The 21,106-nt window shown below is 56.5% G+C and overlaps 1 protein-coding gene across 3 annotated transcripts; it reads left to right on the top strand.

The window, feature by feature from the left end:
- The first annotated feature begins 34 nt into the window (after positions 1-34).
- WIPF2 (WAS/WASL interacting protein family member 2) lies at positions 35-21,088 on the top strand. Of its 3 annotated transcripts, none has more exons than XM_085322131.1 (9): positions 35-119; positions 10,111-10,387; positions 13,330-13,458; positions 14,014-14,146; positions 14,316-14,435; positions 14,925-15,584; positions 17,484-17,693; positions 18,279-18,380; positions 19,391-21,088. In XM_085322131.1, the coding sequence occupies exons 3-9, from the start codon at positions 13,396-13,398 to the stop codon at positions 19,429-19,431; spliced, it is 1,329 nt and encodes a 442-aa protein (XP_085178257.1). In that variant the 5' UTR covers positions 35-119; positions 10,111-10,387; positions 13,330-13,395; the 3' UTR covers positions 19,432-21,088. The 3 variants fall into 3 exon arrangements, with proteins under 3 accessions (XP_085178257.1, XP_085178255.1, XP_085178256.1); XM_085322130.1 differs by lacking the exon at positions 35-119 and adding an exon at positions 9,995-10,014; XM_085322129.1 differs by lacking the exon at positions 10,111-10,387.
- Positions 21,089-21,106: the final 18 nt, after the last annotated feature.

Here is a 21,106-nt window from a genome sequence, read left to right as displayed (position 1 = left end):
CCCGGGCCGCGCGTGCGCACGCGGGACACCGGCCGCCATTTTGTTTGGCCGCGGCTGGAGGCCGGACGGCGCCTTGGGCCGCGTTTCCGGGTGCGGCGGGAGGAGGCCGCGGGCGGCGGGTGAGAGCGGGGGGCTCCGGGGGGCCGGGGCCGAGAGCGGGGAATGAGGGAGCGCGGTAGGTGGGGCCTGCGGCGGGGCGGGGCTGTGTCCCGTGGGGTTGTTGTGTGGGGCGCAGAGGGATGAGGAGGGGGTGTGGGGTGCAGAGCGATGGAGTGGAGGAGTGGGGCTTCCGTGGGGTGCCGAGAGAGGGATGAGGTGAGGGTGTAGGGCCTGTGCGGCGTTTAGGTGGGGTGCAGGGGGATGGGGACAGGGTGCGGGTCTTGTGTGGGGTGCAGAGTGATGAGGTGAAGGTGTGGGGCCTGTGTCGGGTGCAGAGGGATGGGGTGAGGGTGTGGGGCCTCTGTGGGGTGCAGAGTGATGGCGTGGGAGTGCAGTGGAGTGGATGTATGGGGGGAGTTGTTGCATGAGTGGAGCTCAGTGGGGTTGAGTGCTTTGGGGCTGTGTGGGATGGGAGTGCCTGTGGGTGCCTGGGTGCCCTGTGGCCGCCCAGGGAGCGCCGTGGGGCGTGTAAGGTCAGYGGCATTGGGGTGCAGTGAGATGAGGTGGGAGCAGGCGCACTGGGGTCTATATAGGGCTTGCTGTGGGGAGCTGTAGTGGGACTGGGGGAATGGGGTGCACTGGGTCTTTTGGGATGGCACTGGGTGCTTTGGGGTCTGTAAGAGTAGTTGCATTGGGGCATCCAGAGGTTGTAGGGCAGACACTGGTGTAATTGGGAGTATCTGTACTGGAAGGGATGTTGGTAGAAGGGCAGCGGTTGCAGGACATGTAGGGCTTGCGGGGTGGGCTCTGCTGCTGCATGTGGCTCTGAGGACCCTGGGGAGAAGTTCCCCACTCCCTTTTCTCTCTGGTGTTGTGGGAAAGTTTTGTTATGTTTTCCCCTTYGTTCCCCTCTTGAAGTAGGGCCTCAGCTGTGCCCCTGTGCTCCCTGGAGCAGTGAGGACTCCACACCTACCCGGAAGCAGCATCTGGGATGTTTCAGGGGTGACTGGTTATGCCCTCTCGGGGAAATGGTGCTCCTGGGGTCTTGGCGTTACGGTCAGGTCACTCCTCTGGGCCCAGTGTTGGCAAATCGCAGTCTGAGCAGCCTCCACCTACGAAAACCTGAGCGTGGGGTGGCATATGGCTGGGCAGCGAAGTGCTCCAAGTGCCACCGTGGAGGCCGGGCTCTCCCTTCTGCTCTGGGTAAACACTGCCACAGCTGTGTGTTCCCAGCCTGACGGGCCCTTCCCCACCCACACAGCCTTATGGAAGCATGTGCGTGTGCCAGATACTGCCCAGACAGCACCCTAGCCTTCAGGACTGAATTCCTTCTCTGTGTTTAAGTCCTAGACCTCTCCAGAGTCTTGGTTCTGAGCAAACAAAATTAGTAGCTGATTGTTTTGTGTGTGTCCTTTGGACAGAAGGAGAGCAGTGTCACTGTGGCACAAGCAGCCATAGTCTTTTCACCTGCGAGGACTCAGCAGTTTTGATATGGCTTGTTCCTGCCCTTGAACGTACTGCTGCTCCTGACGTGGCTTTCCCAGACAGAGTCTGYGGCCGGCTTTCTTTGCTCAAGCTCTTTGTGCATGAGGTCCTCAGTGTGCCGTGATGCTCTCAGCTGCAACGCAGGGAGGACCACAAATGGGTTGGGGCTGCAGGGTACGTGTGCTGYGCAGGGACAAATCCTGCAGGCAGGCTGCATACACGAGCTGTTGTGTCTTGACACTTGAGTTTTTCCTTGTTGGCGTTCTGCTCCAGTTGAGGTATTGCTTGTTTTGCTGTTTGCCCTGTCACAAAAAAGCTGCTCTGTGTGGAGCTGTGAGTCAGATCTGGGCGACAGTGAGTGGGGACCAGGGCCTGCACCAGTGGGTGGAGAGGAGGTAGCAGACAGGGTGGGGATGGAGGGGCATTGCAAGCCAGAGGCTGGAGTGTGGGTTTCCAAAAGCCCAGTCCTTACAGCTTTCTGTAAAATGTGTTGCTTTTCAAAGCCTGGGTTTTGGAGTGTGGGGGGCTACCTTCCTCGAATCCCAGTCGCTGTTAACCACAGCCCTGCTCTGAACTACTTGCTTCTGACTGAGCAGGATGGGTGATCAGACCGTACCTCCTCCATAGCTGTTTGGGTCTGAGCCAGCAGTTACTGGGGGCAGTCAGATGGGATGGTAAGGGAGCAGATGTGAGTTGCCTCCTGATCATCAGCTGATAGATGGATGTGAAGCACTTGATGTCTTGTGACTGCTTTGCCTATGTAATTGCTGAATTTCCATATCCTGCTGTCAAGGTGAAACAAGGGCTGGAGGCCAGTGGCCCTCTCGGCTGGCAGGAAAGAGACAGTGAGAAGTCAGCAGCAGCAGAAAGGAGCTGGTGTGGTAGCGTCCTTGGGCCAGGTGGAGGCAGAGGTTTTGCATGAAAGTGATTTCAGTGAACCACAGTGGAGACTGTCTCTGGTGCTCTGGGCTGAGCAGGAGTGCTTGGAGAGGTGCCATGATCCCAAAACTGCCTTGTTTTACCTTTGGCAGACTTGGCTTCAGATTAGTGTCTGCCTGGGCTGCTCTGCCTGGCCCCATCTCTGTTGTGGAGTGTCGCTGCTCTGCTGATGGCTGCCAGAGAGGATCTAATCCAACTTGACTCGCGTCTTTGCTGCCGAAGGAGTCAGCTCAGTTTGCAGATGAGGTGTGAATCTGCCTGGCTCTGCAGTTTGGATGTGTTCTCCAGGGCAAACCTACCTGGCGAGCGTGTCTGCTGCCGTGGCAGGGTGTCACATGTGCTGCTTTTCACAGCTCGGATGCCTGGGTTCATTTCTGCATGTCTCCGCTTACTGAGTATGTCATGTCCTGTAGGTGTTGCGGCACCGCTGGTTCTGCAGAGCCTCCGGGGGAAATGGCCTCTCTTCACACTTCACGTGCGGCGTGGTGAGAAGTGCCAGCTTAACCTCTGGTGGGGGCTGCCAGGCAGCGGCTGCGAGGGTCCTGCTGCTCGCTGCCGCGTATTGAGTTGCTGTGCTGCTGGAACGCAAATACAGAGCCTATTTTTCCCGTTGCTGCTCAGGGGCTGGGAGCACAAACCCCTCTTTGTGCAGAGCGGGGCGGTGTGTGGGGCGAGGGAGGGCTTGGCTTGGTCCCTGTGTGAACAAACGGGAACTGTTGGACCCGGCGTAGCGGCATGCCAAGCCGGGGTGCCATCTAGAGCATATGTCAGTGCTCAGCGCGGAGACGGGAGTGTGGCACAGAGGGGAGGAGGTCTTACTGGCACAAAATCACCACCTTTACCATCTGGACCGCTGCCCAGCCGCTCTGTGTTCCTTTCCATTGAATTGGGTCCACTTGAATTAGTTTCTGCATTTAAAAGTAGGTCTGTGGTTCCACGCTGTTGCAGGCCAACTGGTGACGCAGACATGTGAGTTTGTGAAGCTTTCAGGCTGCTGTGGCTGCAGGGTATTAGACCCTGAATCGAAACTCACTGCTCAAGAGTGCAACTCTGCTATTGGATTTTCTGCTCCTACTGAATCGGGTCTTAACGYGTTACCTCTGAAGTGACGCATGCCAGTCCCCCTCTCTGCGAATGCCAAGGTGACGGGGCATATTCCAGGTCAGGGCTCACTTCCCACTTTGCTTTGCTTTAAAATGCAATGTTCTGGTCCTTGTCTGACCTACTTACTTACATTTGGCTGCTTGGAAGGAAGGCACATTTGCTCTGCCAAGAAGTAGCTTTCTGCTGGGAAGCAAAAGTGGGAGGAGGGAGCTGGAGGAAAGTGCCCTCATAAAGAGGGACTGAAGCGTGTTGGGTTTCTTCTGCTGGCTTCGCTAGGGCAGTTCTGGAATGAATGCCACTCCCAGAGCCATACTGCTGTTATGAGGTTGGTTCACAAATTAAAAGGCCCTTTCCAGGGCTGAACTGGTTTCCTCATCACTGATCTCTGGGGGACTGCAATGCTGAGAGCTGAAACCTGCCGCAGGGTCGCTTGCAGCRCAGAGGCCACAGAGCTGTGCGTGCTCGGGGTGGGGGGGCTCAAGTGCCTCTCCATGTGCTTTTTTGCTTACTTTGGGCCAGACTCTTTTCCCTTCTGTGCTCTATTTTCCCAACACTTCAGCATCACCTTAGAAATACCCTGCAGGACTGGCTGTACCAGTCAGAGATGCTGCAGCTCTGTGCCCCGGGTGCAGACTCTGCCCTGGCAGCCCCGGGGTGGAGGAGCCTTGGGAAGGATGCTTGCGAGGAGATTTGCAGGTTTCCCATTTAGAATGGGAGCAAATAAGGTGAGCTGCAAACGCTCGCTTGGAGCGTGCCCTGCCCGTAGTCTGGGACAGGAGGGGACGCGTGGGCGTTGCGCTGGGCCTGACGCTTTGGGACGGCTGCGTGCTCTGATTCAGTACTGGCTCCCTCAAGTGTCCTTGTCAGATCTGACCTGCTGGCGCGGTRCTCCCGCAGCGATGCGCGCTGCCTTTCGTTAGCCTGGGGCTTGTCTCTGCCGAAGCAGCCGGACGCCTTCCTGTGCGTGTGGCTGGGAAATGTGGACAGGAGCTGGCCACGGCTGCCTCTGCCCTGGGCTGTGCTCTGCAGTGACAGCAGGGTTGGGAGGGGGACGCGCAGTGCTCTTCCCACCGACTGAAAATCCTCCCTGAGGCGCTCTGAATGCAGAGCCTGCCTGCTCAAAGCGTTCATCCTCTGCCTCGAGCGGAGCAGAAACCTCTCCCGGATCTGTGCTGGGATCCTCTCCGTGCCGCAGTGATAGCGGTGGTGAGCCGGGACCCCGTGCTCTCCCTGAGGAGCCAGCTGTGCTTCAGCCTGGAGGCGCAGGGCTCAAATCTGCCTTTGCATGAGCTGCAATCTGGGTCATTTGCTTGGCAGTGCTCACGTCTGTGTCCAGGACTAATCCAGCCCCTGCCTTTAGAAAAGCAGTGAGTAGTGGCACGTGTGTTATCTCGCTGCTTTGGGCACCCGAGGTAGCTGGTGCGCAGGCTGCTGAAGCGTTGGGGTTGTGTCTGCAAGGACTGTTCGGCCCCTGCCTTTGATTCTCCACATCTGTCACGCTCCATTACTAGATCACGTCTCTAAGCAAACTCTCCTTTTCCTCTGCACTGGCTGTAAATTTGCAGCGTGTTTTTGGCACTTAGCAACCTAAAAAGCAGCAGAGTGTGGATCTGCCTGTGCAGAGAATTTGCTCTGACAGGGCTTGGCTCAGTTTCACCCTTGGCATCGACACAGGCACTTCCTTCGCATTCTTACACCTACCGTAACGGTGGCTGTTGCAGTGAAAGCCCGTGGGGCTGGGCCCTCAGCACTTTGACCTTGTGCCCAAGCAAGGGCTTTGCGTTGCGGAGTCCACGATGTCYGTGTGAACTGTTGGCTCTTCCGAGGTGGCAATTGCTACGACCTGGAGCCTCCTGGACAGCTGCTGTGATGYTGGGAGGACGGGATGTTCTGTAAACGCGGATGTGCTGGTGGAGCAGTAAGTGCACCCAGGCTGTAAACCATCATATTGATCTTGTGGCATAAATCAGGACCATTTATGAAGTTTCTGTAGTTTTAGGACCTTGCACAAATATTAAGTGCACATGTCCGAAAATAACACTTAAATGCTGGGTATTCTATGGCAGCTTGTAAAGTTTTCTCCTAATTACTCTCACTGCAAACCTGGTTAGGGGAAAGATGCATTTTTGTTTTTTTAAGCCAATTAAAAATTTAAAAGCAATCAGTGACAGTTTTCCGAGTGGCTGCTTCCTTTCTTTGAGGTCATTGTGGCTTTGGGGTGGTTTAGGGTAACTCTTCTGCAGTAGGGACTGTGCCTTTCCAGCAGGCACCTCCTTACAGCACAGAGTGACTTGCAGTCTGGCTCTGTTATTTGCCCTGTCTATTCTGGATTACAAATTGGTGCATCTCTGCTTGGCCTTTGCCTAGGAAAACTCTGACAAATACTTGGCTGGATCTTGTGGAACAGCAAGAGACCTCGCGCTCTGGCCTGGCTCTGCGTGTCCCCCTCCAGTACTGTTCCCACAACCAGACTCAGAGTAGCTCTTGCAAAAGAGTCAGCACGGAAGGCAGAGGCTAGAGAGCAGCCAGGCCCTGGTGCCTCTGGCCTGCAGCGAAAGGGACASTCGTGAACGGAGTTAGAGGTGTCCGTGTTCTGTCCTGAGGATTCCCAGTAGCCCGATTGGCAGATTAAGAGAGAGGTGGTATTGCCAAGCCATTGAATGGTGAATACCTGGCAGTAAATGAGAGAGACCTGGGCAGGAAGCTGTCAGGAGAGGCTGGGAACACCCCAAGGAGACAGGAGCAGGAGAGCTGGGCATCTGGCAGAGGAGACGTGGAGGCAGTGAGGCTCCATCAGCCCCTTTACTAGACCACTGAGAGTCCCCACTGGAAAGGTCCTCACCATCAAGGAGCCGGGGAGGACAGAAAATATGATGCCATTGGTCAGGAAAAAAAACTGTCTGTAATGGTGAAAATTGTTTTTCATTAAAGAGTAAAGCAGAAAAGTGGTAGGAGAAAGGGAGTGGAGCTCTGCGCCAGCAGTTCCCGGATAACTCCACGGCGGGAGGAGACAGGCGACTTTGCAGGGTGCAGTGACACCCAGCGTGTCCYGCCTGGAGCAGTGCCCCAGGCCTGGAAGCTCCCCGGACGGAGCAGACGAAGCAGCTGGAGGAGAGTCAGCTCGGAGGGCTCAGGTTTGGAGAGGCAAATCCGGCCCCCCCCGGGTGCCGATGAAGTGGCTGAAGGTATTGAGGTGAAGTGGCTGAAGGGCTGTAAACAGTGGAGGAGGGTGGTCAGTGGAGCCAGAAGCACTGCTGAGGCAGAKCAGGATTTCAAGTGTGTTTAAGCTGAGTGTTTAAACACAGGCGAAGGCTGGTACAGAGTGAACTGGGATCAGGGTGGAGGCAGGAGGGGGAAGAGTTTAAGCTGGAGCTGGTCCTGCAGTTCTTTAAAGGTGCACAATGTTTGCCATCCAGGTTCCTGAGAATAGCCAGACATCGAARCAATATTTTCATTTAGCTCATGGTTCTTCACCAGCTTCTTGTTCTTCTGTGACTGTAACTGAACTTGCTGGACTTGTTGAGGAGTGGGAACTAGGGGGACTCAGCAGAGCTCCAGCTGTTCTCCTAAAACACCYGCACAACTTGCTTAGTCTCATGATGCAGTGACCTCTTGCAGAGATGCTGCCTGCTTGGGCCTGGGGCTGGAGAAGGACTGCTGCTCCATAAGGGCAGAGTTGGAAGCCCTAGAAATGTTGTACCTTCAGTTCTGGGCAGCGGCAGCCCTTTCACCGAGAGGGTGGGTCAGGTTGTGGCCGAATGATCGGATATTGGGGTGAGTCTGGAATAAAACCTTGGCACATATGCTTTTTTTTTGAGTGTGGCCTTCAGCTGGGCCTGGTAGAATTTTTGTGCTTTCCCTGGCTCAGCCTCGATGTTTTGATGCCCTTTCCTCATGACTCAGACCTTCATTCAGCAGATGCTGAAGCAGCTGACAGTGTAAACTCAGGGGGGCAGACTGGAGCTGGATACTTGTTGACTGTTGCTGCGTAGTGCTGCAAGTGTCGCAAGCTCCGCACTGTGGAGTGTCTGGTCCTGTGGTACAGATAACTTTGTATGCTGTTGGTTTTGAATGACAGCCGGAAGAGCCTCGAGTTCATTCAGTATTGGTGACTCCCCACCGGTAGTGCTTCGACTGCAGCCTTGCAGAGAGCACTGAAGGCTGATGATTTGCTGGGGCTGCGCCTGCTGCACACAGCGCCTTGAACGTGGCTTGCCAGCGCCTGCCTCTGGACTCGCCTGGCTCCTTCAGCTCTCAAAGGCTTTAAAAGGCTCTCGGAGGTGGCTGGAGTCTTCTTCGWCCTGCTGGAGGCAGCCCGAAGCCACAGAAGTTTTCCTTGCTCAGTCCCCGCCCCGATGCGGTTCTGAGYGTCCCTGGTTCTTGCTGGCTCTAGKAGGACAGACTAYGCAGTCATCCACTCCAGCGTGCAGGCTTCGTTTGCTCTACATGTTCAAACAGTTGCTAAAGCCCTTGGTGAAGGGGAAGGTGGGTCACTGGCAGTTGTTAAAAAGGCCRTTTTTATCTGAACTCTAGACAACTTAGCAGCCTTGGGAGTCCTCTTTCCATTTAGCRGGGTATTGTTCTCTTAGAGGTGTGGGCCGCGCGGCCCATTATGTTCTCTGCCGCAGGTCACAGCCGAAGCAGCCGGGAAGTCCCTGCGTCTCCCTCCGCTTCCTCCCGTTGGAACAATTGGAGATGGCTGCCAGCGAGAGCGGTGGTTCAGAGAAGTTCCTGTCAGGTCCCTTCGTGTGCCACCTCTGCCTCCTCGTCTTCCTCTCCCTTCTCGCCTGGCACACGGGACGGGGAGAGGCAGGGAAGTCCGCAGGCCCTTGTGGGAAGGGCTCTTCCTGCTCTTCCCTTTGCCGTAGCCTGATGTCAGGACACGATTCCTCACTACTGATTAAATGTTTCCTCTGCCAAATGAACCGAGCTGAGCTTGATGGAAAGCTGTTAGCGTAGAGTCCGGCTCTGGGGTCCCCTAATAGAGCGAGGCTCGTGGTAGCAGATGGGAAAGCCTCGGCTCCACTGAGGGCTGTGGAATTTGGCCCCGAGGCATTAGAAACCTTGTGTTCAGGGTTTTGTTAAAAACGCATTGTCAGTGACCGTGGGTTGTTAATAATTCAGAGTGAACGTCTGAGTCCCGCAGGGCTGGAGCGTGTCTGTCTGTCTGCACGCAGAGATGCACCAGCTCTTTGAGACGCTCCAAATCGAGATGGCAGCTCGCTCTCTTAAAGCATTCTGATACGATTTTAAAAGCCTGAATGACCTTAAATTCTGCAATGGCTGTCTTTCAGGATAAATTATTTATGTTGCATCTTCAGTGCTGCCTAAGCCCTTGCTCCTCAGAACCAGGCAGAAATGTCAGGCTTCAGAGGACAGGATCTGGATTTGGAAGGCTGCACTCAGGATAACGAGGGTTTGGATGGGAAGAGGTAGAAGAAAGAGGAGCTCTCTAATGTGGGGGCGGGAGGGAGGGTGTTTTGAAAGGTCCAGCCTTGGAAGTCGTCCCCGAACCGGTGCAGCCGCATTCTGCAGCCGACATCAGAGGGTTGGAAATTCCGCTTGATCTGCAGTTCAAAGCCGCTGCCTCCCTGAGGATGAAATGCTTCATCTTGAGTTTGCAAATGCAGACTCGCTGCAGAAGCAGTGTAGCTGTGAAATACAAATCCGCCACAGTGCCCAAATCCCCCTGAAAAGCAAGGAAACACGCTCATGATTGCTGAAGGTCACTGCTGCAAGTCGTGATTTAAAAACAAAAACCCACCCCCAGCCTTGAGGGACGAGCAGAAACCAGGGCTACTTTCTGCAGAAAGCATTTCATTTCCTTTTGCAGTAAATATGCACTTGAAAATGCTTAAAACCAGGGTGTGCGCTCCTGTCACGGATTTATCTGGACACAGGYCTTGCAAGGCAAAACTTATCTGGTTCCTGAAATCTGGGGGTCTGCTGGATGTTCCAGCTCTGTGTGGCGGTGTCATGTTCGAGAGCATGGGAGGAATGAGTGGATGCAGTATTGTAAAATCRGGGATGGGGCAAGTACTGCTGCATGGGGGAAAAGCACGGAGAGGACTATTTTGGTCTTTGCGACTCCTCTGCGCTGGCTGTGCTGCGCTTCTGGCTGAAGAACAGCAACTGTTAAGCTAATTCAGCTGTTTTACAAGAGAGGTGGACTGCTGAGTATAAAGTTCTTGCTTTTTAATAGTGTTTTGAACCTGGAGTTGGCAGGGGAAACTCGATTTGCAATGCTGCTGGACTGCCACAAGTCAGTGCTGCCGCAGGGCGCGAGGTGTTGAAGTAACGTGTCTGCTTTCCGTGGGTGGTGGGACAGAGGCTGGCTTCTGAGTAGCAGCTCTGAAAGCAGCTTTCTCCAGGGCCACCTGGATTTTGGTAAACTCTTCTCCAGAGCGATGGCTTTGGTTTTCTTTCTTATGTTGTCATCCTCCTGGTTTCTTCACAGCTTTCTTGGTTTTTGTTTTTTAAAAGGAAAGCTACAGTGCAAATCTACCCTTCTGGCTGTGCTGAAGATGAGCTCTCCTCTGCGCTTTGATCTACAGGGTGTCTTTCACACTGTCCCGATTGAGGTCTTTTAAATCATTTTCCCTGCAACTGCAGTAAGCTGCTGCTGTGGCATGTGGAGCTCTCAAACATTAAGATCTGGCTTCGGGAAAGAATCCTTGGTAACGAAGAACAAAGGGAAAGAAATGCCGAGAGAAGTCAGCTGTCTGAGCGGCGTTGTTTCGCAGGACATGCTTTCCATAAGGCATGCGCTAAACATTAAGGGTTGGTGAGCATTGCTGGGAGAACCCCCAGTTTTTTTCTTTCTTGGAGGATTTAGCCTGTGTCTCCCTAATCTTTATCAGCTGTGCCTGCCTTCACAAACATTGAAGACCTAGGCTTTATTTTAAAGACAGACACAGATTACTCCAGCATTCCCACCCAGAGGTTTCAGCTTTTCTCATGGTATGAAATAATCAGCATCTACCGTGTGCTGATTTTCCTTGACTGAATTCGGAGCCTCTTGATTTTTGTTTTTCAATGTGACCTTTGCTGTTGATCCACAACCTGAATGGGGCCGCGTGCTGAAGCGAAATGACCCGTTTGTCAGGAATTCAGCTGCGCTTTATCCTCAAGCTGCTTTAGCTTAAACTCTTTCTGCCCCTCCTCTCTTGCTCTTCTAGGTCAGATCCTGTATTTGAATGCGGGTTTCAGTGCAGCAGTAGTTTTGAGGGCATGTTAGATGCAGGGAAATAATGACTCATGGCTTTCTCTGTAGAAATACCCCTCTCCTCCCCAGTCTGTAGTTACACCAAGTCATGTTTCTGTGGGATTTTCCCTCGCCGCTCAGCCTGACGCGGTGCTTACGTGGTGGGCTAGTGGGGCGAAATGGATGGACCCGAGTTTCAGATCTGGTATTTACTCATTTTCTGAATGTCGACAAGTCCCTGTCTGTGCGCGGTGAGGCGATGGGTCGCTGTTGTGCCTGCTGCCGGTGTATCCAAATGCTGTTGGGCTCCCGGGGCAGTCTGTGACTCGCAGCAAAGTGCAGAGCGGCATGGGAAATGCCACCRTGCGAGTAACGTGCTGGAGCGCAAAGGTAGCTGGGGGCTGAWGGGGCGGTTTTGTCATCGTGGCTCAGGAGCAGAGGTGACGGCCTGCAGTGCTGGCAGCGCTCTGCGCTGGCCAGGGCCTGTGACACATGAGACCCAGTCAGGAGTCTTGTTACCTGGCACGTTTCTCAGCTGTAACTGCTAATTACCTTGAGCTGCTGGTGTTCAGACAAGACCTGGGCTCTCCTGCCCCRTCCCCTCCCGCGGGTTGTGCCGGGACGTCACGCTGTCCTCGGGACGTCACGCTCCGGTCTGGCAGCAGCTTGCAGCCCTGGGGACATGATCTCGCTGCGGGATGGGAGGGAGCACTGGGGGAAAGAGCTCCTGTTTGAACACGTCTTGGGCAGCGCCTGCAAATCCCAGACTGGTATGTTATGAACTGTCTCTGATCTGCCTTGGTGGGAAAGGTACCGTCTGCGTGGGTTTGCTGTGTTTTACTCCAGTTTGTGGAGCACACTGGCTTTGTGGGAGGATTGGTGGTGTAGGGGACTGGAGGGGAAACGGCTTGACGTTAGTTCCTCTTCTGTGTGAGGTCTTGAGCTTGGTCAGGAGCAAAATAACACAGCAYATGTTGGAGGAGAAGGTACATTTCTGAGAGGTTTGGAGTGAGGTGGCTTCTCTGGCGAGGTGAACGAGGGTCYGTTGAGTCATGGGAGTGGGAGTAGTTTGTCTTGAGTCTCAGAAGGGATCTAAATTTTAATACCTGATACAAACCCTTTCAAATGTCATGGGCACCTGGCTTTCATTGCCTGAGTTAAAAAGAAACTTTCACTGWAGTTGTAAGTATATGTGGTTGCGTRTCCTGGYGATCAGGGATCAGAAATCTAAAGGCTTATGTATGAAACTAGTTCTTACCAGGCATTAGCACCATGGTCCCCTTTAACGTTTAAGGAACTGGATTCCCTAGGGGAATCTGTGCTCTGTGGCTCTGGAGCGAGGCTTCTGCCCCTGCCTCTCAGTCTGCCCCAAGCCCCTGAAATTCCCACGGTGGCAAGCGAGGCCTCCAGTCACCACATTCCTATTCCCTTAGCCAGTGCTGCTGGGATGGCCCTACCTGTAAGGCTGCTGTCAGAGACACGAGCCCGCCAGGGGCCTGTCTTGTGATCACCCGGTGATTCAGGCTCTTCTTCCTGTCCCCACTTCCTCCACTTAAGTGTTCAGTTTCTAGTGCTGATCTGAGCTTCTGCTGGGTTGTGCGAAGTCCAAGTGGCAAAGGACTGCGCTGGTTTGGAGCCRCTCTGGGTAAGTCATGGTGTGGGATGGCTCTGTTTCAGACTCGTAGTCAGATGGATTGAAATGTAACTAGATTGGCGTTAGGAAAGTTTGTTTGGCTGCCTGTTCACACGGACGCCGTCAAAGGGAGCTTTGGAGTCACAGTTGTTCAAATTGTTAGATGTGGAACACCATCAGCCTTCAGAGCGTTGGGAGTTTATCGAAGTAAGATCCAAGTGGTTTTTTAAAATCTAGCTTATCTGCCAGGGTTCTTTGGGGATGGGAGAATGTCTCCTAGTGCGAGCCATAGGGCAGCACYGCATGCCTTCTCATCTGCTTTCTTCGTGGTAATTTGTGTGGCAGATTTATCTACATTTACAGCTARAGGGATCTACTGGGGATGTGTGCCAGGGTTAGCCCTTGATTTGTGCTGATGAGCATTGGCTTTGGGGCCCTGTCGCATTTCCACGCAAGCAGCCTCCTGCCGCAGATAAAGAAGCTGTACTGGTGGCGCAGAATTAGCTTGGTCGGGTTTTCTCTCCCAAGTGAGGCGATTGCATGAAAAATATCCCAAGTCTCGGCTGCCTGGGAGCTCTGGCTTGGCCTCAGGCTGTGTGGCCTTGGACCCGGGGAACTGGGGAATTGCAGCTCCCGTTGCGGGGCGTTGGAAGGACCCGTCTGCCCTTTGGGAGAGGGCAGCCCAGGCCGACGCACCGGCTGCCCTGCCTCTGCCCTGCCTGCCAGGCCGCCGGGGCTGCGGCCGCCCCGAAGCGCTGCTCCAGCTAAAGGGCCCTCGCGCGCTGACCTGGGGCCGCTCCTCGCTGGCTGGGCTCGCTGGCTTTCCCCTCCGGTCGCTGACCGTTTCCTTCCTCCCTTCCCACAGGTATGAGTGCCGAGGCTCGCCCTGAGCACTGAGCAGCYGGAGCTGCCTGCCCGGAGCCAGGCCAGGATGCCGATCCCTCCGCCCCCTCCGCCCCCACCCGGCCCCCCGCCGCCTCCTACCTTCAGTCAGGTAAGAGTCTTCTCACAGCTTCTGGCCCCTTCGCACGGCCTCGCCRGCGGTAGGGTGGCCTGTGTCCACATGGTGCTTCTTGCTCAGGTCCCGTGTGTTGTGTGGCTGGACCTCCTGGAGTCCAGCCTGCTGACAGCTTGTGAGCTGTGCCTCAGTTTCCCTTATTGCAGTTTGTGCAAGGGAAGGGGCTCCACATGGACCCCGTGGTGCCTCTGGGCTCTCCTTTTAGTACCATGATGRCCCCAAAGGGAGAGCAGGGGATTTGGCGTGTGGCTGTGAGCTATGCCTTTGCCGTTGGTAGGACAGAGTCTCCGCCTGATCCTGTAGGATGGTGGTGTAGCACTTGACTCCTGGGGCAGACAGGTTGCTGCATCCCAAAAAGATGTCTTGGAGGATGCCGTTTCCCAGCAGATGGTCGGGCTGCCTGCTGGCTCAGCAGAGGAGTGGGGTGTGGGACCRGGAAGGGGAAGAAGGAAGGTGGAGTCGGGTAGTGCTCTGTGCACTGGAGTATCCGTACGCACRCGCAAATGCTGCTAAGCTGTTTCTTATCTCCAGGCGAACACAGAGCCGCCAAAACTGAGCCGAGAGGAGCAGCGAGGGCGTGGGGCCCTCCTGCAGGACATCTGTAAAGGGACCAAGCTAAAGAAAGTGACACAAATCAATGACCGGAGCGCACCAATTCTGGAGAGTGAGTACCTGTCTGGCATGTCCCTGGGGGGCTCTCCGCTTCTCTGAGTCCTGTGCTGGGTGCTGCCGTGGCCTTCAGGATGGCTTCTTGGCTTYACTCATGTCATTTCCAGTGGCTCCTACTTGGAGGAAGCTGATAGCACTTAACCTCTCTGCCTTTCTCTTTCCAGAACCGAAGGGTAGTGGAGGCAGCAGCTACAGTTCTGGCTCAGCTGCGATCCAGCCAAAAGGAGGCCTTTTCCAAGGTGGTGTCCCCAAGCTCAGACCTGTAGGAGCAAAGGACACCTCAGGTAGTGGCCGTGTGATTGTGCTTTGCCCTGGAGAGATCCCTGAGCATGGAAGGGTTGAGGATYTTGCTGTGTTTGCCTGGGGTTTCAGCTGGCTAGAGATGGGGACCCCAAATCAACACCCCACGTGTGGCCKCAGACAAGCCGTGTTCTCTCTGTGCTGTAGCGCCTCCATGGGAATAATCTCTTTGGAGGGCCTGGGAGTCATGTGTGTTGTTGAACATTTCTGTCTGCTATTTTCTGTGGCAACCTGCCTTCCAGCAAGCCAGAGAGCGAATAGCAGTGGTAAGAGAGGAGCTGTGTGTGGTTGAGAGCGGTGCCAGCTCCCTGCCTGTGCCAGACAGTGTTCCCCGAGGTCTGGCCCTTGCCGGCAGAGTGGGCAGGTTGCCCCGCGCTGTGCGCAGGCTCTGAGACGAAATGTTGTCCGTTGCTCTTGCTGATTCTCAGCCTGTGCTTAGTCTGGCAAGTCACACTGCTTTCCTTTTACTGCAGACAGCTCCAGTAAGCAAACTCTGCAAGTCCCCGGCTCCAGAGCAGCTGCCCCCAGGCCCCCGGTGCCCGCCAGCAACAGCCGACCTCAAGATGATTCTGACAACAGCCGGGCCTCTCCCCCGGAGCTGCCGCGCATGCAGAGGCCCTCCCTGCCGGACCTCTCCCGGCCCAACAGTGCCGGCAGCACCGGCATGAAACACAGCTCGTCTGCCCCACCGCCTCCCCCGCCGGGCCGCCGGGCCGCTGCGCCTCCCGCCCCTCCTCCTGCGCACAGCACCAAGGTGTCTTCCTACAACCGGGAGAAGCCCCTGCCGCCAACCCCAGGACAGCGACTGCCCGTGAGCAGGGATGGACCTCCTGCCCCGCCACCCATCAAGCCCCCTCCCTCCCCAGTCAGCATCCGGACGGGGTCGGGGGCTCAGAGCCAGTCTCTCGCCCCGCCGCCGCCCCCCTATCGGCAGCCCCCGGGGGTCCCCAATGGACCTTCCAGCCCCATCAATGAGTCCGCCCCGGAGCTGCCGCAGAGACACAACTCGTTGCATAGGAAGACGCCGGGCCCGTTGCGGGGTCTTGCGCCACCACCACCTGCTTCAGCTTCCCCGTCTCTCCAGAGTAGTCGYCCCCCTCCACCGGCCAGAGACCCCCCCAGCAGAGGAGCGGGTAAGAACCTTTTGCTCTTCTAGTCCCAACTCCTTTGTACCTGAGACTGAGAGCAGCCGTTGTGGGTCAGATYGGGGTCGCCTGCCCACAGGGGTGGTTTGATGGCAGGAGATGCCTGAGGAAGAGTCAAAGCCGGGACRCAGTGAGGTTTCTCCTGCACATGGCACTCAGTGTAGGGGTTACCTGAGCCAGAGGCAGTATCTGGACTGTCATGTTGGATAGATGTCCCTGGTCATGTCCTCTATTTATCCAGTTCCTTTCATATTGGTTGTTGGYGATGGGTTGTGGCTTGTTAGTTCTTTTATATGAGGTTGGTGTGTCCTCCTGGGGGCTGGAGACTCTTCTGAGGTGAGAGGAGAGAATATTATGAACCTAGAGACAGATTTGTGCTGCAGGTTCTCCCCTGAGCTTCCTAAATGTCACTGAGGCAGTGACGGAAAGCTGCGGCAGAGCAGGGAGAAACGTTTCACCTGGCTCTGCAGCAGGGAGAGCGTCTAGCACAACGCAAACTCTTCTGCCCYCTTTGTGGGCATCGTGGCTGGTTTCAGCACTAAGTGGTTTGAAGGCCAGCTGGTGGTAAAGGCTCTGTTGCATCTGATGCAGCTGCTGGGATTTTGGTGTCAGGCATCCTGACAGAGCCAGGACTTCCCATCTGGTCCTTCCTTCTCTGTGAAGGAAGGTGGCACGTTCCCGTGGCAGATGCTGCCTCAGGAAATGTCTGAGCTCCCAGAGGTTGCCCGTATCCCTGTCCTGTTGCTACCTGTGTGACTCGGTGGAGGCCACTTGCTGTTCCCTCCCTTGTGCGCGGAGCAGGATGAGAGCGTGTTGCACTGCTGGGCCTGGTGACAGCTTTGCCCCGGTGCCCCCCACCCCCTGCCCACTCCTGGGCTCCGCGTCCAGACCGCGGCTCCTGCCTGGTCCCCTGCCAAGCTGCTCTGTCCTTCTGGCCCTGCCAGAATCCCTCCATTGAGTTATGACTGGGGATCTGCTCTGTTAGTGTGTGCGTAATTAGCCTAATTAGGAGCATGAACTGCCACTGTGCATTGGTGGGAGGCTGGGCAGGAGCGAGAGGTGGGTCAGAGAGGCTGCAGGTCCCATCAGTGCTTTTTGTGGTTTAAAACCACAAATCTGCCCTGCCTTGCCAGGGACAGTGCTGCGCGTGGCTGCGATGGGCTGGCACCTTAGGCAGCAGAGCTGCAGYGTGTGCTCGTGCTGTGGCTCGCCGGTGGGCCTGGTCTGTGCGTGGGGTGCAGGCTGGGCGCAGGGGCAYGTGGAGGGGCTCCCTCCGCCGCGGGATTGCCAGGACGCCCTGCACAGCGAGGATGCTTTCTGGTAGTAACGTGGGTTTAGACACAGGCTGCCTGGCAGTGGGGCACAGGGCTTGTGCCAGTCCTGTCCTCCATGGCAGCGCACCGCTGGCCAACGCAGGAGCTGGCAGACTCGGTCCTCTCCCCAGGGAGGCAGGACTGCGGGCTGGGGGTGTGCGAGGGCTGGGTAGCCTGCTCGGGGTGGGCTGGCCCACGTGGCCCTGTGCCCTCGCGGTGCCTCAGCTGGTCCCCATTTGCAGTGAGCTGCGGGGCCAGCTGGCCTCTGGGGCTAGCTGTGCTCTGGGCAGGCGCCTGGCCAGGTCCCAGCCGCAGCTGACGGGGAGGAATGCAAATGTCAGGACGAGCAGGAAATCTCTGCTGGACGTGAGCTAGGAACATCCCTGGGCTGCAGCGTTGGCTGCTGGTGCTCTCCAGCTCAGCAGCTGGCCTGGAAAGCTACCTTGGAGGGTGTCCTTGGCCCCGCTGCCGAGGGGAGGGTTTGCCCTAGGGATGCCTCGTCTTGGCAGGCTGCAGCTGTCCTCACCCCCGCCCTCCGCGGGCCGCGTCGGTGCTGACACGGGTTTCCTTGCAGCTCCTCCGCCCCCACCACCGATGCTGCGTAACGGCGGGCGAGACGCCCCACCGCCTCCACCCCCCTACAGACTGCACGGGTCTGCGGAGCCCCCGAGCCGAGGGAAGCCGCCGCCGCCGCCCACAAGGACGCCGGCGGGGCCGCCTCCGCCGCCGCCGCCAGTAAGGAACGGCCACCGGGACTCCATCTCCACTGTCAGAGCTTTCCTGGGTGAGTGAGGCCCTGGTGTGCCCCTGTTTGGCTCTGGATACTCTTGTTGTAGGCCCCGCACAAACAAAAGCGAGTGCTGCTGTCCAGCAGTCAGCAAACCTCGRGTGAGCCTGCGCCTGGCAGCAGAACCGGCTCCCTGGGGGTCCGTGCCAGTGCTGGGGGAACGGACTGAGCTGGCACTGCTGCTGTTTATCCTCAGGTTGTATGTCACAGGGAGAAAAGAAACCCTGCGTGTGGACGTGCCCCCCGTTGTTGCCTCCTCCCGGCGGCTAACATGAGAGGTGCAGAGACCCCTCCTTCGGCAGAGAAGGCTGGGGGTTACGGAGCTCGGAAGGGAGGGACAGAACAGGATGCTCCTGGGKCTGCTTTGTCCTGACCTGGTGCCAGGCTTGGATCCAGAGCCTCTACGTGCTCATTAGTGACTGCTGTTCTCACACAGGGCAGAAAATTGGAAACAAGAGGAACTCTGTGACCTCCTGTAGGCTGGGCCCTGGTGTGCAGTGCTGAGCCCTTTGGGCAAGGTTGGCTTTAGCTGTGCTCTTTCAGAGCCACCTTCCCTGACCCACTTTTCCCCCTTCTCTGCAGATGACTTTGAATCCAAATATTCCTTTCACCCTGTYGAAGACTTTCCAGCCCCAGAAGAGTATAAATACTTCCAGAGGATCTACCCCAGCAAAACAAACAGAGGTAGGGGAGGAGGTAGCCCGCTGTCCTGCRTGGCCTGGCTCCCCTCCAGGGTGCTGGTGTCAGGAGCTGACAGCGATGGAGCTGTGGCCACCCACTATCCTCTGCCTCAAGCTGGCCAGGGTAGAGCGTACAAGGGGGCTGTGCTGGTGCAGCTGATGAGCCACCTCGGGCTGTGGTTTAAGGGGCTCTGCTAATCCTTGGCTTTCTCTGTGCAACAGCATGGCTCTGGGGCCTGCATGCACTTCTCGGGGTGCTGAGCCTTCAAGGCAGCCTGCTTCACCCCGGGTGGCCCTGGGGATTTGGGCTGTGAGGATGTTCTATCCCCACCTGCCCTCTGCTGCCTGCTGAGCCTGTGTGCAGAAGTGCTTTAGGGCTTGTTCCTGGCCTTTGGTGCTGGAGCAGTTATAAAAGAACTCCAGCAGCTGCAGCCCTGCACTGACATGCTGGTATTAGGCAGGCAGAGGAAGGGTAAAGAGCCTCTGTGTAAATGCTGTAACAGGGCAAACTGAGAGGCCCTGAGCAGAAGTGCTTGGATCTGACACTTATGGGAGCCAGTTCCTCTCCCAACACAGCACAAAGTGCCCTTGCTGTTCCGCYGCTGCGAGTCAGCCCTGCAGATCCGGGAGGAGAGACTCGAGGGAGAATGGGATGCTCGTTTATTTTTAGAACGATAAATGTTTAATGTGGATTTGAAAAGCCCTGAGCTTTCYGTGCATGCTGCAATGGCTGATTCTCGAGTCACAAATCCCAGGCTCTGGGCCTCTGCGGGGAATACGAGCGGGGAGGGCAGCAGCGGGGGCTGATGTGAGGGTGTGGAGGAGGGTAAGCAAATGTGCCAGATGCCTCTCTGTTAACCACCAAGGCAGCGATCCTCTGAGCTGACCCTGGCAGCCAGCGAGGAGGCTGGGGAGAAGCCGACACGCGTTAGCGGTGCCAGGCATGCTGCCACAGCAGCTGTGCTGGCCGTCTCYGTGCAGGTTCCGGTTTCAATGGACTTTCTTGTGTTGCAGCTACACGTGGGGCCCCCCCYCTGCCTCCCATCCCCAGGTGAGAGTGAGCCATGCAGGCAGTTTGTTCCTGAGCAGAGATAYGGACCTACTTCCCCTTCCTCAGATGGATCCTCCCCACCTCCCTGTCCCCTGAGAACCTGCATGAGAAACTCCCAGCATCTTTGGTTTTCCCAGCTGTGCAAGGAAGAGCAGATAACCCCAGCTCAGCTGTCTCTGCCAGCCCACCTTCATCTATGCATCTCACCCTGGACTCGGTGACCTTGCTGGCAAGCCCGGATGGGTCCTTTCCTCCGCTCACTCATCGCCGATCCTGGGACGTGTCGGGACGGTGCTTCTAGCTGCGGTCTGGGTGTTCGGGCACAAGAACTGGGGCAGATGCTGAACCACGCCGAGACCGGCTGATGGCATTGGAACCAGAACTGGCTTGGTGCCCCCTTTTCATCTGGACTAGGGCAGGCTGAGGGTGTTGCGTGGGCTTGGAAGGGAGCTGGGGTAGGTCAGATTTGCGGAGGGGTACAGGAAAAGGGGCGTCTCTGAGCGCGCTCCGTCTGGGGCGCTCGTGGGCAGAAATGCTACGTGTTGATCCRTTAAGCTAAGTGAAACGAGGAGGAGCAAGCAGAATGTTTTGTTACCCAAACACAGCAAATTGCTTTTTTGCACAGAAGCCAGTGAAGGAGCTTGTGACGATYGGGACCATCCAGAAACAGCCTGACGGTGCTGGGCCGCACAGCCCACGCCRCAGGGAGACCAGAGAGGCTGCTCTGGGCAGGGACTGATCCACAGCCGTAAGCAGGGACTGGGAGCCGGGGGCTGCGAGGCAGCTCGGCAGGGAACTCGCAGCCTTCCCCGCCGCTCTGCCTCCGCGCTCCCACGTGGGGGACGTTCCCCGCGGCTGCACGACCTCCCTTCGCCGTGCCTTGTCCTCGCACGGGAGCGGTCCAGCGGGGCTTCACCGCCTCGCGTGGCGCAGCCAGCTCGGCGGGACGCCAGCCRCTGCCGGCGTGTTTTTAACCCGGTGGAGGAGGGAACGGTCCACGCCGGGAGCCCCGTGCGCGGCCCGTGCTGAGGCTGGGCGCCACAGAGCGCYGAGGTAGCCCTGCTTTTAATGCTGAATTACCGAACGGAGCATCTTAACAGAAAGACACTACTCATCATCCGTGGAAGAAGCAGAGAGATGCAGGGTTTTTTGTTTCTGTTATTTTTTTCTTTTTAATGTGAGGGTGGAGAGCGCTGGGGGGGGGTGGGAAGGGGCCTGGCCCGGCCGCTCCGGGTCCCTAACTGACATTTTGCCTTATCTACACTACTTCTGTCAGACTGTTGGTACCAGGCTGGTTTCTCTGTGTATTTACTCGCAGTACTGGGGTGGGCTTTACGTTAATCATAGTTACTGATCTATTTTGTACRTTGTAAAAACAAAAAAAGCTTGTAATATAGGAGGAAGGTGGGCTTGTTGCAGGTGTACTAAACCCCTCACCTTTAACTGCTATTTTTTTTCCTATGATGACGGAAACTTACCCTTTTTACGGTGGCGCTAGGCAGCACTCATGTTGAGGGACGCTGCCTGGCCCAAGGAAGCCTTGCGGTTCGCTTCGGCTCGCTCCCCCCGGGAGGACGAGGCGGCCCAGCGCCGCAGCTGGGGGAGGAGTTCATGCACTGTGCCGTTCTGTTTAAATAAAGGAAAAAAGGTTCTTCCTGTAACGCTGGCTCCTGTGCCCG

The sequence above is a fragment of the Rhea americana genome, unplaced genomic scaffold, assembly GCF_003343005.1.
Source record: "Rhea americana isolate MKP2758 unplaced genomic scaffold, rheAme1 scaffold_742, whole genome shotgun sequence".
NCBI classification, from domain to species: domain Eukaryota; kingdom Metazoa; phylum Chordata; class Aves; order Rheiformes; family Rheidae; genus Rhea; species Rhea americana.
Note: the sequence above shows the minus strand (reverse complement) of the source record. Positions and strands in the feature narration are given on the sequence as shown.